Raw genomic sequence first — 17,774 nt, forward strand, 5'->3', positions numbered from 1 at the left:
TACAGTAGGGTGGTCTTGGGTTACTTAAACGTCTTATATGACAGCTCAAATCTTCCAGAATACGTGTCCCAGCAAACAGGGCTAAAAATGCATGGCCATCTATCAGCTCCCATGGAAGTCCCAGAGCATTACCTATGCCCCAGTCTTTTCTATGAAGCAGTCACAACCATGCCCAGATTCCTCTTTGTTGGAGGAATACCAAAAAATCTGCAGGATAGACTTTCCACCAAAGCCTTTGAATGGCCATTCAGAGTTGAGTTTCTTCCTTGTTTTATTTCTAACACTCTAGCTTATTTCATAATGTGAAGTAATAAGAACAATGTTTGTAAAGTATTATTTTAAAACATTTGCCTATGAGCAATTTGAATTTTGGGAACTATTTGAACTGTCTGGGTGATTTCTCAGGTAATATAATAATTTTGCTGCTCTGAACATCCTAGTTAGGTACCTGAATAGAATCTTGTAATAAAAAAATATCTACAGCTTTCATTTTATGCTTGGATTGATGAAAAAGTTTCTATTATGCTGTCAGATAGTCTCTCTTTTGCTTTTTTCTATTAAGTGGAATGTTTTCTCTTTCAGTCTCTTCCTGACTTTGGTGCACAATATGATCAAGGTGCAGTATCTTTCTAGTTTCTTAAAAATCATAAACTAATCAGCAAAACCAAACAGTGATATATTTTGCTAAAGTCTTCTAAATTTGGGAAACAACATCGGATTTTAAAAATTGCTTCTCTGGAAAGGTTCAGAGATGAACAGTTATTTCTTTCTTTAAGTGGCTAGTTTAAGGAAACACACATCCCCCACTGCAAGCTATGGAGTAATTACACTGCTGTTTATGACTTTTCAAACCCATAATTACCCATAAAGAAGCATGTATAAATAAAATACTGTTTATGGTTCCCGTATAAAAAGCTGTTGTTCAGGAACGAAGATATCAAACACCATATTTTATAAAATTAGTATTTTATAATTATCGGACTTATAGCCTCCTGTATTTTAAGAGAAAAACCATGAAGTTTTCATAAGCAATTTGCAGCACGGTCCTAATTTCAAGGCTCTCTGAGTAAAATCTAATTTTCACCTATAGGGTGAAAGTGGGACCGTATGAAAAAGAAAATTTGTTGCCAGGATGGTTTTTTTCAGTAAAACATTATGAGCACAACAGCTTTTGGATTAAGATATTTACATGCCTTTAACCTTGTTCTCATTTATGTGCATCTTGGAGGGAAAAAAAAAGCAAGTATTTTCCTGGGTTTTCTCTCACATTCCTTTCTTCCCCTGCTTTAACAATTACCCTGTTTATATATAAATTTCCTACTTTTTTTTTGCATGTCCATTTATGAGTCACACATGATGAAATGTCTGATTATTCTTTATTTAACTAGGTGCACTGAGGGATATTTTTTATCTCAGTGTCTAAATTACTGTTGCCATATAATAGCGCTCAGACTATCCAACAACAGTTTCCACTAAAGATCCATTTTTAGAAAGTAATATTACTTTTCCCCATACAATTTTTTTCCTATATAGTACACAAAAATTGTATAACAAAATGCATTCCCAGAGGCAATGATTACAAATTAAATTATTAAAATGTTCTTTACACAATATCCTTTAACATATCTGGATGACAACTATCATATCTTCTGCTAATAATCACTGTGATCATTCTTTGAAAACGCATGCATTCTCTTCAATGCCAACACTTCTTTGGCCCCTCTGATTCACCTGCTTGGTCCACAACAAATAACAGCAACCCTAGAGGACAACCCTTAACGATTAATTAGAGAAGTCAGAGGAACTTGGTTGGACAGCTGCTTGGGAAACTATCCTTAATAATTTACGACATTAAATGCATCACATATTATCATGTATTTTTAAAAATGTAGAATAAGAATAGGTTCAAGTAGCTCAGAATGGAGACAGCACTACATAGGCAAGAGTAAATTGTAGTAATCGGTCAAAGGTAGAAAATGGGAACTCTCAAATATCATTGCATGTTTTCCTTGCTCTACTGGAAGCATGAATTCAGCTACTTCATCTGGACCCATGCATTTCAAATGTCAGGCCATTAAGATAAATTATTATATCTGGATGAAGATAAGATTTTTTTCTCTGAACCCTATCTATCACAAGTTAATTTTTCTACAATTCCTCATCTACCCTAGTCTTGACTTGGGGAAAAAAAAAAAAAAGGAAATTGTTGAGTGCTATGAGCCTTTAGCTGTACTGTTTTCGTATTATTCATATAATCAAGTCATTAAAGAAATGCAAATTTGCACTGCTTAGCTTTTGCACTTTTCTGTTTAAAGTGGATACCGTGAGAAAATTAAACATCCATCCAATTAACATGTAATATTGGAGAAGCGAGCATCATTTCCTCCGCAGGGATGCACCATATTTCTGACAAACACCATTCGCCAAAAAGGTGAGGAACAAAACAGCATTTCAAATCTTTGGGAATCTGTATTTGTCTTAACTGTAGTTATTTATTGGTCTTAGTTTTCTTTTCCTGTGTGGACACAGTCAAATAGAAGCTAGGAAAAGCTGACAGCACCAACACTCACGCGGTGGAACCATGGGACAGTGAACTCTCCAGCCAACACATCTGCAGTGCTGCCCATCTGGACTGGGACAAAGACGGACCCCTTCGTCAATGTGAGGACTTGCTCCTGCAATTAAGACCTTTCAAACATCTCTACCTTTACGAAATAATTGAGGAACATCAAAAATTTTTTAATCTCCAAAGCTTTAAGGAAACATTTTAGACTTTTATTATGAAAAAGTTCAAGTTCTTTTTTTTTTTTTGAAGTTCAAGTTCTTAATATCACATATGAAATATAAGATCAAAGATTTGGGACTATAAATATCAAGGGATTTTGTTAACTTTCCTCAGATTTGGAAGTATTTGGATTTGAGAAAATTATCTGTCAATAAACAAAAAAGTTTAGGTACTCTTATAGTATGCTTGTTTTTGCCAAAAAAAAAAAATATATATATATATATAGATAAAGAGCTTCCTTTGACTCCTGGGAGGTAAAACCGTATTATACATGATTGGTCTGTTTCATCCATTAAGTCATAAGAACAAAAAATATCAACATATCTAAAGATTGGATTAGTTGTTTTAATAATCTTAAAGAGCCAATGAACTGAAGGGGGAAAGCAATCTATGATTTAGCAGGTGAAAAACACAAATAATCTATATTCATCATTGAAATCAAACTATGCCCACAAGGATTTTGTTTACTCAGACTTGAATTCCCTCTTCTTTACTGGAATTTTTCAGCCACATTGAATAAAAATGAAAAGTTTAAAAATTCTAAACCAAAGTGATATGGAAGGATTCATTTTTTCCTAAGTGACTTCTAAAATTTCAATATATATTGAGACATTTCATGGGACAAAGAGAACGTGTCTGAATTGTCATAATTTGCCAACCCCTCACAGAGCAGATCAGAGCCAGAGACTCGCAGCTCCAATGGGCAGCAAGATCACATGCATTTGCATGTGGGTCTCTTTCCCCATGACTCCCCTTGGACTTGGGCTGAAGCCACCGCGTCAGAAAGCACAGCTGCCCCACACCTTCACGCCCAATGGCTCCCAGCAGCCAGCCCAGTTTTCCCTGCAGGGAAGGAGAAATCCTGTTTTTAAATGGTTTAAGATTCAGATCGACCTTTTTAAAATACATTTGTTTCTCTTCAGGCAGAAGATCACTGCTTATCTAGTAGGGTCTCTGAGATTCCAAAGGTTAAACATACCACAGTGCTTCTAAAAACGCCTCTATGAAAACTAAGTTCGAGATCTATTAGGCAGTTGATCTGAACTAGGAGGACAGCTTTGATTAGCAGCTAATTACTAGATGAGAAGGACAAACTTGTCGATGCTTCCTACCAGCTCAGTGTCTAAATAGTGTTGGTGCCGTGCGGTACGAAGCGACCACCTCCTTTCAGAGTGGCTTGAGCTGAGAGGACAACTCGCCAGTTACATCTTACTCTCCACCTGCTCCGCTCCTGCTCTTGGGGACTCCTCGAACTAGACAGAAGCACTCGATCTCACAGGACCTGGTGGAACAGCAATTTGTATCCCGGCCATTCTTTTAGGCCCCTATTTATTCCCCACACGAAGCTGCTGCAGCAGCAAGAAAGCTGGATGAAGTGCGTTGTTTGTTTTGATGTGCCAAAGAACTTTATATTCCCTCTACTCCTGCCGCTTTCCTCCCACAGTCTCCACCCTTAAAAAAAAAGACAAAAACAAAAACAAAAACACCTAAACAGGAGCAACAATTTGTGACAGAATGGACAGTGTCATCGAAGAGCTAAATTCAGCCTCTGAGATTTAAGCTCCAGATACTACTGGGTTTAACTCCTGGCTACGCCACAGCTATCTGTGAGAACTTCAGCACATTCTTTAACTTCTCTAAATCTCAGTCACCATCACCCTGTTTGTTGAAAATGCTAGTTTTGCCCATGATTTTGGACTGTTGTGGGAAATAAACAAGATAAGGATGCTAGAGTCATCCGCCTAGGGCTTATTTATGGTAAAAACTTAATGAGTATAATTCCATGAGAGTGGGGAATTTAATACAGTGATTTTGTCCCTGGTGATAATATCCCCAAAGAACTGGATATGGGATGACTTAATGCCTGAAAAGAAGGGCCACAAAACCAATAGGGAAAGGTCATTATCCACCTTCTCCTTCCCAGTCTGACCATGTTGTTGAGTCCTGTGTGAGAGTCTATAGCAGTGATTGATGTTTGTGATCAGAAGATAATGAGTATTTCTGCAAATGAGCAATAACAAAAAACAAATTTTCTTTATAGATGAGTCTAACTCTGTTCCTATACATCTTCAGGATAAGCATATGTCATTGATTCATTCTTTTTTTTTAAGATTTTATTTATTTATTTGACAGAGAGACACAGCGAGAGAGGGAACACAAGCAGGGGGAGTGGGAGAGGGAGAAGCAGGCTTCCCGCGGAGCAGGGAGCCCGATGCGGGACTCGATCCCAGGACTCTGGGATCATGACCTGAGCCAAAGGCAGATGCTTAACAACTGAGCCACCCAGGCGCCCCTGATTCATTCTTTTTAAAAGTTATTCAGACTGATAACAATATAAACAGAAACCAGAGAAATAATTTAAAGTTGATATTGTCAAGACTTTCATTTTTTAAAGGGAAGTATTACTATGAGTGAGGTGCTAGGCTAGGAAATTAGTTATATTTTGTGTGTAAGAAAATTTTTCTTTGGCAGGAATTAGTAATAAGTACAATCTCACTGTGCAAGCTTATCACTTCTGGGTGCCTCATCTTATGCCAAAGGCTGTTGGATGGAATATTTATAATCATCTGGTCAACCTGCAACACCCAGGCAAGACATCCTGCAGGGTCACAGAAGATAGCTCCCATCCCATTTGTACATCTTCTGTAGCAATGTGCTCTGATTGCCTCAGGCAACTCCTGCCATTGTACCCGTTAATAAAACACTCTTCCTTATAGAGAGTAGAGATTTTGCATAAAATATCTATGTACAGATCCTCATTCTCACCCCTAGAGCCACTTGAAGTACTGGATAATAAGACTCCCCTTCCACATGCTGATTTTTATCTGATTAAAGAATCTTGCTGTGTGTCCCTGTGTCTTCTCTTTCTGAGGGCAATCATGTTGCCACACATGGAGCACAGTCTCATATTTTATTCTCCCCATTCAGTCTTCTATGTCTTGGCACTTGCCATGTTTGCCTTGTCTGCTAGCTCCAGTTCAATATCAAGGCAAACTTTTACCCGACTTCCTCTCCCTCCCCAATCAATAAAAATACTAAATTTGGCTGAGTGGGTAAATGCGGGTCAGAGCAGAAAATAAAAGGGACACAAAAAACGAAAACAAAGCCAAGTATCTAGAGGGCAGGGCAAAGGGCCTCATCTTTTAAAATGGACTGTGAAGGCACGACTTTGCAATGCCTTACAAACTACTTTCCCCAAGATTTATTTTTTTAACCAAGAGGGTTCCAGGAGATGGACGATCATTAAAATGGTTTCTCCACTTGTCCTCTCAAAAAGGTCTGTGCATAAAAGGGCTCAAATCCCTCTGGGGTAACCTAAGGGGATCCACTCGGTCTAAAACCCGGCAGATGTAAATTTTTAATCTAAAATAGGGGAAAACTTCGAGGTTTAGGAATGGAACATTTTCACTCCAGCTGAACTTACGTTTTCTACTTTATTTTAGCATTGTTCAATAACTTATTCACCTTTCTAGAGAAGCATGTAGATGTAATAAAACTGAGAATTTTATCATGCAAAATACAAAGTCTGCTTATAAAACCCTTGTAAGTGAGTATTGTTTACCAGACAATTTCTATGAGACCTCAAGTGAAGACTATGTTAATTTTACTGATTTTCTTATGGTTTTTTTCCCCATGGTTTTTAATGAATTGTCCCATTTATTGAGCATCATCAAGCCCTAGGTTGGGTACATTTATATGCATGGGAGTCTTCTGATTTCTTCCTTGTAACCATGTTATGAAAGAGATACTAAAATCCCTATTTTAAGTAACTAGGGTGATGTCATGTAACTAATAAATGGTGAATCTGAGGGCCGAACCCAGGCTATCCTCAACTGTTCTTTTAACCATTTTATGATATTCTCTATTAGGTTTAAAATTAATTTCTATTTCTATTTCAGTATTTTTTAAAGAAATCCTATAAAGAGATGGCCATATTTAATTCAGTGGGTTCCCTAAATATATGATTAAACCCCAGAGCAACACAACCTAAGAAAGTATAGTTAACACATATTATGTAACTGTTGATATTTACAATCAATAATTATTTTGTATTATTTGAAAATGAATTTTCTACTTCATTTAAGCATATTCAAAATGACAAATGTGTTTATTTTTGAAATCCTGGAATTAAAACTTTGTTCCTGTTTAAAACATAAAATAAAGGATCTGTGATGTATAGCAAAATGCACAAACACAATCTCTCTTCCTCCCCAAGGCTGGGAATAGATGGGAGCCATCACCTCTTCTTTGGGATCTGGTGCCTTCACTATTTTTTTTTCTGAATCTGGTACTTTCTATCTCATATTCTCATCCAGGTCCTAGATCAAAAGTTACAAATATCCTAAAGTTTTTTTCATCGTAAAATATTTACTTCTTTGAATTCACATCTTCCCACCTACTCCATTCTCTTTCTCTTTTCTCTCCTAAGGAAGAGTCATTCAGACTAGTCTTTATCTCAGCTCCAAGTCATTCCTTAATCCATCACAACTTGACATCTCTCCCTACCAAGCTACTGAAACTACTCTTGTAAGGTTGACAAGAGCTAATTGCCAAATCCGGTGACCTATTCCTAGGCTTCACCCCACATGTCCTTTCTGCAAGATAAAACAGACCTGACTAATTCTGCATCTTTCTTAAAGTCCTTCCCCATACCCTTCAGATTATCACATTTTTGTGATTCCCTCTCCCTTCCCTCTGCCTCTGCTTCTCCCTCTTCCTCCTCTCACTTGTGCATTCATGCCCCACCCCCTCATATTTTTACTCTCATCCCTTGTGCTTCTCTGTCTCCTTCCCTGGTCCCTTTTCTGCCCAAACGCTTAGATGTTGTTCTTCCTCAAGATTCATCTTTGGTCTTCTCTCCATATAATTTATTTTGGTTAAGTCATCTAATCTCTGTCCACAGCTTCCCAAATCAAACCTTCCCAAATCACACTACCAAACTCCCTCAACCGAACCCACTTGGCATGCTACTACTGTACATCTTCTGCTATCATTTTCTACAAAAATGAACTCCTTGTTTCTTTCAACAATGCCAATCCCAACTTGCTCTTCCCTCTATGTCTCTTTTCTCTTTCGATGGTATCAACTCCCATAATCTCACCTTTTATAAATCTTGAGCCATATCCTTCTTCTACAGTCAGTAAGTTTGGAATGAGAAAAGTCCGGGGACTCTTGCCTTTCTTCTCCATTCCCATAGCCATGGTAGTCATTTAGAATTTTCTTCCCAACATGGTAGCCACTAGACACTGAGGCTATTTAAATTTAGACTAATTAAAGTTAAATAAAATTTAAAATTCAGATCTTCATTCACTCTAGCCACATTTCAACTGCTCAGTAGCCACACATAGCTAGGAGCTACCATTTTGGACAGGGTGGAGTATAAAACATTTCCTTTGTCATAGAAAGTTCTGTTGAAGACTACTGATTTAGAGCCACCATATTACCCCAAAGGAAGACAGCAGATTCTGAATTAGTCTCTCTGGCATTACTTCAACCTATCCCACCCTATTATCACATTACCATTAGAGATAATTTTTGAGAAAAACAAAGCATCCCAAATGAATCCCCCTTGATCAAAATTCTTCTCTGATATTTTTTCATCCAGAAAATAAAATTCAAAGGCCTTAGCATGGGATATATGATCCTTCACAATTGAGCACAAACACCTCCCCAGAGGTATCTCCTACAGCAAGACTTTTTAACAGTTGTTAAATCTACGTGAAAGTATGTGTGGGCTTACTATACTAATCTTTTCATTCTTTGATATGTTAGTAATGCTCATAATAAAAGAAAAAGACAAAATACATTAAAGTGACAAAGTGAACTTGATCTTTAACACTGCCCAGCTGTTTGACCTTGGAATAGTTAACTTCCTGTCCTTACTTTACTCATCAATAAAAACTGTGATAAAATTACCTCATATAGAGATGATGTAAAGATTAAATGAATTAGACAAGTTTCGGACTTCCAATAAGCTCTAAAGCTTATTAAACAGCTTGTGTTGAAGCCTGTTCCAGCACTTAAATCTATGAGTGATTCAAATCATTTTCTGTGAAAGCTAATACTTTGCTATGATCATCCATCTACATCTCAGTTCAATTTTCTTTTCAAATAAACTAAGTCAGTGATAGTTCAGTAAGAAAGAGCCTGATCATTTCTGATGGCAGTAGAGACGCAAAGAAAGACCCCTGAACTTTGGGTCTCCCATGGGACACAGCCCCTGGAAATGCCACAAGACTCAGCCAGGGGATAATAAGAAGGCATACTGAGAGGAAGGTAAGAAAACCGAGGGATAAAGACACAGTTTTGACTAGAGCCCATTTCCCCTCCTGGGAGGGGTGGAGCTGGTGACATACAGAATCCCCATGCATTTCCATAGAACTAATTTGTTGCATTCACCCTCATATATTATGTGTGGATATGCTACTGTCACTGCTAAAATCAGTAACAGTACTTAAACAGATATTAAACTTCTATTTTTGCAAGACATTTTTTTTTTTTTTTACCATCTGTGGTAGCTTATACAACATTTTGTTTATAAATGACTGAATGTAGAAACAGACTACCAAGAGGTGGCAGTGGGGTGGGGGAGTCAACTATTACCTTTTAACACTTGAAACAGCCAAGAATTAAATATTTTCATGTATTCCAACAAAATACATACTATAAATCAGTAACCATTTATTACAAAAAAGGCAAGTGTTTCCAGTTTTAAAGAATCAGAGTAAATTCACATTTCATTAAAGAAATTCCATTATTTGGACTATATTAATATTCCCTTTTTCCTTAGATAAAACTTAGATTTAATGTTTCACAGCAACTTATAATCTAAAAAGTTAAAAAATAAATTATTATTGACATTATAATTACTTCCAAACAGAATAATAAGATCCTCTTGAAACTAATTCCTAAATTAAGCTTTGTCATAATCTGTGACTACTTAGCATTTGTACCTTCAAAAAACTGTATGGATGTCAAGTAGTTATTGTAGTAATATAGAAATAAATTTAAAAAATGGCTTATCATTACAATGAAAGAAAAGTGAAAAAGAATTAGTGATTTCCTAGGATTAATAAAGTGAACAGATGAAGAACAGACCAGAATCATGCAAAGTATTACAAAAAGCGAAAAGGTCTTCTCTAAAACCAACCATGTATTTTTTTAAAAAGTCTAAATTTTGGCCATTTATATGGGCTAAAATTAGAGACAAAAATAATGAGGCTGGGGCTCCTCTAATAAAGTAATTGATCAGTCTCAGAAAGACAATCATTCAGTTTCTGCACTCATGTCATCAACCCATTATTGAACATTAGTATATTGACTCAGTTCTACCTAAAAGAAAGAATAGGCATAGCCAGTGGGCCCATTCTTAGACATTCAAAACTCTGGTCTTTTCTGCATCCACCTCCCTCTCTCCATGTTCTCTTTGGCCATATCCCTTAACCCTTACATCCAGTTGGTTCACTTTTCATCTAATTCCTCAGTCTAGTTACTACATATTTGCTCCCCTGCCCTCTGGCTATGTCCTGTTGCCTCTACCACTTTTCAAAAATATCTTGAGTTCCATTCTCATCAGTTGAGCAAATGAAATTATTATGTATTACAGAGGCACAGGAACTGGAAGGTTTTTGCACTTGAGCTGTCCCTGACAACTAGAACAGTGGTTCTCAACCTTTGCCACACACATGAGTCACCAGGGAAACTGGACATCCCAAGCCCATGACACAAACCAGATCAATGAAATCAGAATCTCTTTCAGGGCTAGGGGGCTTCTTCAAAGATCCCCCAGGATATTCCAGTGTGACCCCAAGGACCATTGATCCAGACTAAATGTTTACTGATTTTGAAGAAACATCTTTGCAGTATAAATCAATATAAAATAAACAACAAAAATGTTTGGTGCTGAGTTAATGTGATGTTGATATACAAGATGAAGATTAAGCAGGAAACTAGGACTTGAAATTAAAGCAATAGGTCAGATAATTCAAACCAAAATATTCTCTTGTTTGAAACAGCTATCTGTATATTTGTTCTTGCAAATTTAATCTAGCAAGAAAAGATATCTTAATGTATTATGATTTATATGTGGGGGAGCATGAGGCTGAAAGCACTGTTTAATCTCCTTTCGTTCATATTTTAATTCACCTTGCATATGCAGTCACCATCTTCATCTAATTAAAGTGATTAAACCAATGTATAACAGCAATTATTGAAACTTTGTGGTTATGCCCTATATAGCTACTAATTTGACCCAGTTACAAGTTCAAAGTAAAAATATTCATTCTTTAGTCTATAAAATAACAGGCATCTAATATTAAGATAAAATTTGGGGTGTTTCCTTATAAAAATAAAACACAAATCATAAATCAGTAGTTGCATATAGAGGAAAAATATAATAAAGAAAAAATCTGGGTCATAAAAATGATTATGATCATGGCTTTGACCTTATAAATGGCCTTATTAATGGTCAAAGTGATCATCTGCAAGGTTAGACTGTTTGATTTTGCAGATTTGAAAATAATAAAGTGGTAGAATATAAAAGAGCTGTATTTGCAGACGTATTCCACAGTTCTGGACAGCGTCATAATACACAAAATAGTACTTCATCAACAGCAAAATAATACTTTAGTGGAAAGAATTGTTAGATATTTGAATTTCTTTAAAAAAACTATTTTTTAAGAATCTATAGTGCATGACACCAAAATAAATAAGAACCTAAGAAATGCCTTTTTTTCAAGGAGCACATTATGTAATCTAAATTCTATGTTATCAAACTGGTTACTGTTTGTGTTTCCTGCAGACAATACAGAAAGCTTCAGGTATCACAACTGTTGTATATACCTAACACTGGCAGGGTTATCTCTTTGGTCAGTGATTGTTAAAAATAAGCAAGAGAATCTGTTTTAATATGACTTATAAAAATTAAAATATGAGAATGCATACGTTCATGAGAGTATAAAGATCAGACTTTGTGCTGACAGAACTAAAATACAGATGACGTAATGATTTATGTTAGAATCTAATCTCAAATCTGCTTTCACTGACCATCTGTCTAAAGGTATACTAAGTAAATAGCAGTAACAAAAGTTCACCTGTTCACGCAGAAATCTGTATTTCCTAAGTATCACAAGTTTTTATAATACACATTTTCAAGAATGCTTAGGAGCTAAAGAATGGCATATTTAACGGAAAGATCTTTATTTACGTTAAAAAATCCAGCATGTTAATAATATGCATATGTAATTTTGTATCTTAGAATAGTGTATTCTTTTTTTTTAGAATAGTGTATTTTTTAATAATACCACCCAACTTGAAGTTTTTTACAGATTTGTTAGATTCTTATTAAGCATATTTCAAAAACATTATTTTGAATAACACTGTGAACTACAGAGAATTACTGTCATAATTCTTGCTACCTGGTTTATGTAATATAGCAGCTTGAATGCTATAATATAAATGATACATGCAATGGTTTTTGTTCTTTATTTTTTCATAAATTACTTCCTAGATAAATGTGCATATTTTCTTTTAAAAAATTAAACCAGTTATTTCTCAGAATATTAGGAAATATTCTTGGATACAAATGATTTCTATTATATGTTGTAATACAAAGGTTTGTTAAAGTAAATCTAAGTTGTTTTTGATCTCCAATTACTTTGGACTCAAGACATTATGATTGTATTAGATCAATATTAAGAGTTTTTTTTTTCAGCATAATGAGCCAAAAAAGCCTTTTTAAAAAGTTAAATAAAAATTAAATTTGATCTATTTTAATTTTATACATATATGCTATGTGGCATTTTTCTTAATGGAGTGAAGAATATAAAACTAGAAGGTAATAATAATACATGCCCTAACTTTTAAAAGTTAGAAATCACAGCATTAATCATTTGATTATATATGGGTATAATAAAGTTAATATATTTCTCCTAAAATATGAATTCTAATAGTTTGTTTAGCTAATATGATTAAATATATTCTGTCTATAATTCTATAAATATATTTATAAACTATCAAAATTGGATCTTTTTCATGAATATATTACCAATCCCAGAAATATAATGCATTTACTTTTAATGTAGCCTAGGACTTTGTGGCTACCTTAAAATTTGGAAAATTTTGCATGGAATGTATATTTAGAACAAGGCCCCTGATGATAGTCCCCTTTTCATAATTTTAAGTATGTTTGAAATCATTATGTTTAGAAAGAACTCAGACACATCCTTCAAATGCGTACAAGTAGCATGTTAAGCCATGTAATATAATTTGCATGTGGATATGTTTGTGACTTTTGCAGAATCATAAAGAAATCATCCATTAAACTAAGAAACTAAGCACTCAACTTGTGAGTTATTAGCCCAAAAACACTGACACCTTAGAATTGAAATTGTAATTTTTGAAAACAGTTATTGTGGGATAAATATGTCAAATTAACAAATCTAACTGAAATCACACAACCAAGAAATAGCTACAAGACATCATGGGTAATAAATTCTGTGTTGTGGTAATGAAAAACTCAAATGTCTGTATTTACTTTTCCATGTGAGGAAGAAATTTTTCTAAAAAGCAATTAATATTTTTATGATACACTTTTGTGTATACAGGTAATGATGACTCTTTTATACAGAAACACAATCCAGAAGTACTTTACAACATGACAAATTAGTTTAACCTACACTATACCTATGATAATATAAATATCAAGTTGAGATTTTGTTCAGGTCAAGGAGAAAATAAACATTTATATATATTTAAAATCTGGGTATGTGAACAAATATATATTTGACATGTTTATTTGAAAATATGCTGCAGTCTATTGACAATGAAAACTATCTTAAATACTGAACCTACGCAAATTAGAATTACTGGAAATTTCTATAAAAGTTTGCATTCAGGGAAGCAAGCAAATTCATATTATTACATAATATGTAGTATTACATATTACAAGGTACCACTTTTAAACCTAACTATACTAAAGCCCTTGCACCCTTTTCATTAGTAGTGGAATTAGTGTTCTCATCTTTATAATTCTGATGCAACGTATCTTGTCAAAATAAACAACTGTGCAAATGTGCTAGTCATTCACCAACTTCTGCCATTAAGAATAACTTTGATCCCCAGGCATGAATTATTGTGGTATGGTTAAGAAAAATAAGTAGAAAGTTTAAGAGCCATTTATCTAGTGAAGTAGCATTCCAAGTTAATGTTGTAAACTCAACATTACTATTTGCAAAGAAGATCTGTTTCTGGTCTTTTAAAGAATCTTGACAAAGCAAGTTTACTTTAAGTTTAGCTTAATTGTCAAAAGCACAATCAATCAATCCAAAGTATAAAAAAAAAAGCCTTTGAACTATGTTCATTTTAAACAGATTATCTCTTAGCCCAGTTCTCTTGTCAAAGTATCACAAAAGCCTTTGATCCACACCACCCTGATTACACTTCCTCAGTACAAAGTAAGTGAGGCAGAAGACAGTTGTTCGGTCCCTGTGTGGGGTTGGGGGAATAGTGAGGAGAAAGGAAGAGAATGTGGTATATTATTTATTTTGAAAAGCAATACTGTTTTGTTGTGTTGTTTAAGAATTACCCTTGGAATGAAACATAAAGGCTCATTGAGATTCTGTCATCATTTCTTCCCTACTAAGAGGTCACTGCAGTATCTTCAACAGAGCTATCAAGCAAATCTCATTTCAGCACCACGGACAGGGACACTTCTACTAGCAGAAGCACCCATGATTACATTGACCATTTCTTGAGAAACTTGGCAATCTCTTCTCCTTTGTCGATCAGCAAGGATTATATCCACCATTATATTCAACAGGAAGAGGTTGAATATAATACACATGATTAAGGAGATCAGTATTTTTCATTCACAGCATCTAACACTTGCCATTTAGCCGTTCTGAAGAGCATCCTGGAAATTAAAGCTAATTACATAAGGTGTCTGATAAATAAGTTAACACTGATCATCGATCACCAGATATTTAATTAAAACTTTCTACGCATAGTGAGTCTCAGATCAATCATTATACAAATGTCTAAGAGAAAACAGGAAACTTCTGGTGAATAAATATGCTTAGGTAGGCCTCCATACTTTGCAAACAACCAGAATTACCCCGTAAAAAAGGCAAAATGCTTTTCCGTTCTTCCTATGTAAACAACTACAAACACTGTCTATTGTCCCTCTGGTCAACCAACTTAATGATGTCACTACGAGAGAGATCATGTGTGCAGGTCCATAAGCCAAACCATACATGCCTGTCACCGACTCTGGTTTTATCTGGGGTCATCAGGATGCAGTCCCATGTCTGTCTTCCCAGCAAGCTGCATTCAAATTCCATTTTTCTTTTTTTAAAAAGGGGAACAGAGTTTGAACCAATTACATAGCCGTAAGAGTTAAAGCATCAGCTTTATGATCTCAGAACACCAGGGTCTTCCCTGAGCTTCCAAGGATTCCCAGAAGAAGGCACCAGTCCACAAGCAATCCTTGAGGTATTCCCAACTCAAGCAGCAAGTCAAGCCCGCACAACTACAAAAGCAACAACAGAAGTAACAAAACCAGCAGAGAAAAAAAAAACTATTTTAAAACTCTAGAAGACATCTCAGCTAAACACACACAAGACAGAAAAGCGCAAGAAGGGGGGGGGGTGGAAATACACTGTTCCTACCTTACAGTCCTCAGGACACGATTTCACCGAGTACTCCTCCGACTGTAAATATTTATGGAGCACACTCTCAAACTCTTCGTATTTCTCCTGAGCGTGGTGGTCGTAGTCTTGGTAAGCCTCGACGCACTGCCTGCAAGTGGTCATCTCGCCGCCCTCCTTGAGCACCACATCCAGACTACAGTTCAAAGTGTTGGGACTGGACAACCCCGAGAACAACTCCCAAAGTGTGTAGGAATTACAAAACGAAAGGTAAAAATCCGACAAGTTCCAGAGCGGAGCTGGATGCGTCCCCCTCACCGGCTGCTCCTCCCCCGCGGCCGCCACCCCCCGACTCCAGTTCCTGGCGCACACGGCGTCCGCGCTCTCCACCGTGAAGCACTGGCCCGAGGAGGCGCCCTGGGGGTAACAAGTCTCCAGGCGCCACACGGGTTTGGCAGAGTTTCCTAGAAAAAGAGCCTTGCTCCGGTTGTTTTTGCCTCGGTTGCCCTTGCCGCCGCCGCCGCCGCCGTCTCCCGGGGAGGGGGGCAGGGTGGGGGACGAGGAGGCGGAGAGGAGTCTGTGTGCCTGGGCGGCGGGCGAGGACTCCCCCATGCTCGCCAGGAGCGCGGGCCAGGAGGGCTCGTGCTGCCGGTGCCGCTGCTGCTGCTGCCGCCGCTGCCGATGCTGATGCTGCTCCTTGTCGCGGGTCCGGGTCAGCTTGGCCTCGGCGCAGAACCACAAGTGATCAGAGAGCAGGACTGTGAAGAACAAGAGAGATGCCAGAGACAGTCGCCATTTCTGAGCCCTCTCTGAATCGATGAACGGTTTCTCGTTCTCCCGGGGTGCTGCCAACCAGATTTTTAAGCCGTCGTCATACTGCCGACACATCCAAGCACCCCTGGTCATATTTTGGGAACGCACAGCCCTGGCCGACTCCACCGTGAGGGCTCCTGTGCCGGTGTCACCACAATATGCATTGACTTAAAGGGTTTAATTTCCTTATCCCCTCCTCCCGGTTCTCTCTCTCTCTCTCTCTCTCTCTCTCTCTCTCTCTCCCTCTCTCTCCCTCTCTCTCCCTCTCTCTGTTCTCTCTCTCTCTTTGCCTACATAAATATTACCGGGCTTTGGAGGAAGATCTGACTTGCTCCCGACCTAATCATAAGCCGACCCCATCCTCTGTAGAGTGGAAAACAATAATGGAGAGAGAGAGAGAGAGAGGGGAGAGAGAGAGAGAGGGGGAGAGAGAGGGAGACGGAGAGGCAGTCGGAGGAGGCTGGGGCTGGTGGCCGGCGGTGAGCTGAGTGCAGGAGGTGATGCTGGCGGAGGTGGCGGGCTGGCTGGCGCTGCTCCTCTCACCCAGGCATTGTCACAGCGCGGGTCCCCATGGCCCTGCTGAGGACAGCCCGCTCTCCCCCGCCAGGGGCATGCCGCGTCTCCGCTGCCCACTGACGGCGACCGGAGCGCCCCCCCCAGCTCCTCTCCTCCTCCTTCCTTTCCTTCTCCTTTCTCTCCTCCTCCGCCTGCTCCTACTTCTCGCTCGCTCTCCCCGAGTCCGGAGCCTGGGCAGCCGCCGCCGGCAGGGCTCTCCCTCCCCCCCACCCCCCACCCCGCGCTCGAACTGCCGCCGCCGCCGCCGCCGCCGCTGCAGGTCTGCCCGCGGGCGCCGCCGCCGCCGCCGCCGCCGCCGCCGCCGGGCTCCGACTGCTGACGCCGCCTCCCCCGGACCTCGGGGCCGAATCGCCTGGGCTGGGCCTCCCGAGAGCCACAGTCATCTTCAGTCCCCGGCTAAGTTGCCGCCATCTTCGTCCTGGAGAAACACTTTTTTGGGGGGGAGCACTGGCTTTTGCGTCATCTCCTCCCGCGCCGAGATCTCTCCATCCTGGCGCATTGGCACCGGGCTGGGCCCGGGCACAGCAGGAGGGCGAGGACGCACGGGGGCTGTGCCCGCGGGCCCCGCCTGGACTTCTGGGCTCCCGGCGCCCTCCCCACCTTTCGGTTTTTCTTTTCTGTTACCACTGATAAAAGTCAGAATGCGGACCGCAGGGCTGAGGATGCTGGCTAATTTCTACAGCCTCCCCGGCTCCCGCTCTGCCTCCGGAAAAAGTCCGAGCTGCGGGCGGGCGGTTAGAGGTTTCTCGTGGGGCGAGGGTCTGGGTATTGCCTTCTTAACTAAGGAATGATCGACTTCAGATGAAAGGATAGAGGACAGGGGAGTAAACAAGAATTGGCCAGAGAAGACAGGAGGTGACATTTGGTCTCTGCATGTGCCTAGGGATACCTAGACAACTGGAGATCAACAGCTACTAGTGCGTTAAATTATTTTGTCAAATGATTTTAGTGTTTGG

The 17,774-nt window shown here is 38.7% G+C and overlaps 1 protein-coding gene across 1 annotated transcript; it reads right to left on the reverse strand.

Annotated features, from left to right (window-relative positions):
• Nucleotides 1-2,540: 2,540 nt before the first annotated feature.
• LOC141371589 (NALCN channel auxiliary factor 1-like) lies at nt 2,541-17,001 on the reverse strand. The gene is made up of 3 exons (XM_073887443.1): nt 15,451-17,001; nt 3,452-3,628; nt 2,541-2,675 (listed from the first exon to the last, which is right to left on the reverse strand). Exons 1-3 carry the CDS (start codon nt 16,333-16,335, stop codon nt 2,541-2,543), a joined length of 1,197 nt encoding a protein of 398 aa, XP_073743544.1. The 5' UTR covers nt 16,336-17,001.
• Nucleotides 17,002-17,774: the final 773 nt, after the last annotated feature.

Source organism: Callorhinus ursinus, unplaced genomic scaffold (genome assembly GCF_003265705.2).
Source record: "Callorhinus ursinus isolate GAN/ISIS: 27379988/994484 unplaced genomic scaffold, GSC_fseal_2.0 scaffold79, whole genome shotgun sequence".
NCBI lineage: Eukaryota > Metazoa > Chordata > Mammalia > Carnivora > Otariidae > Callorhinus > Callorhinus ursinus.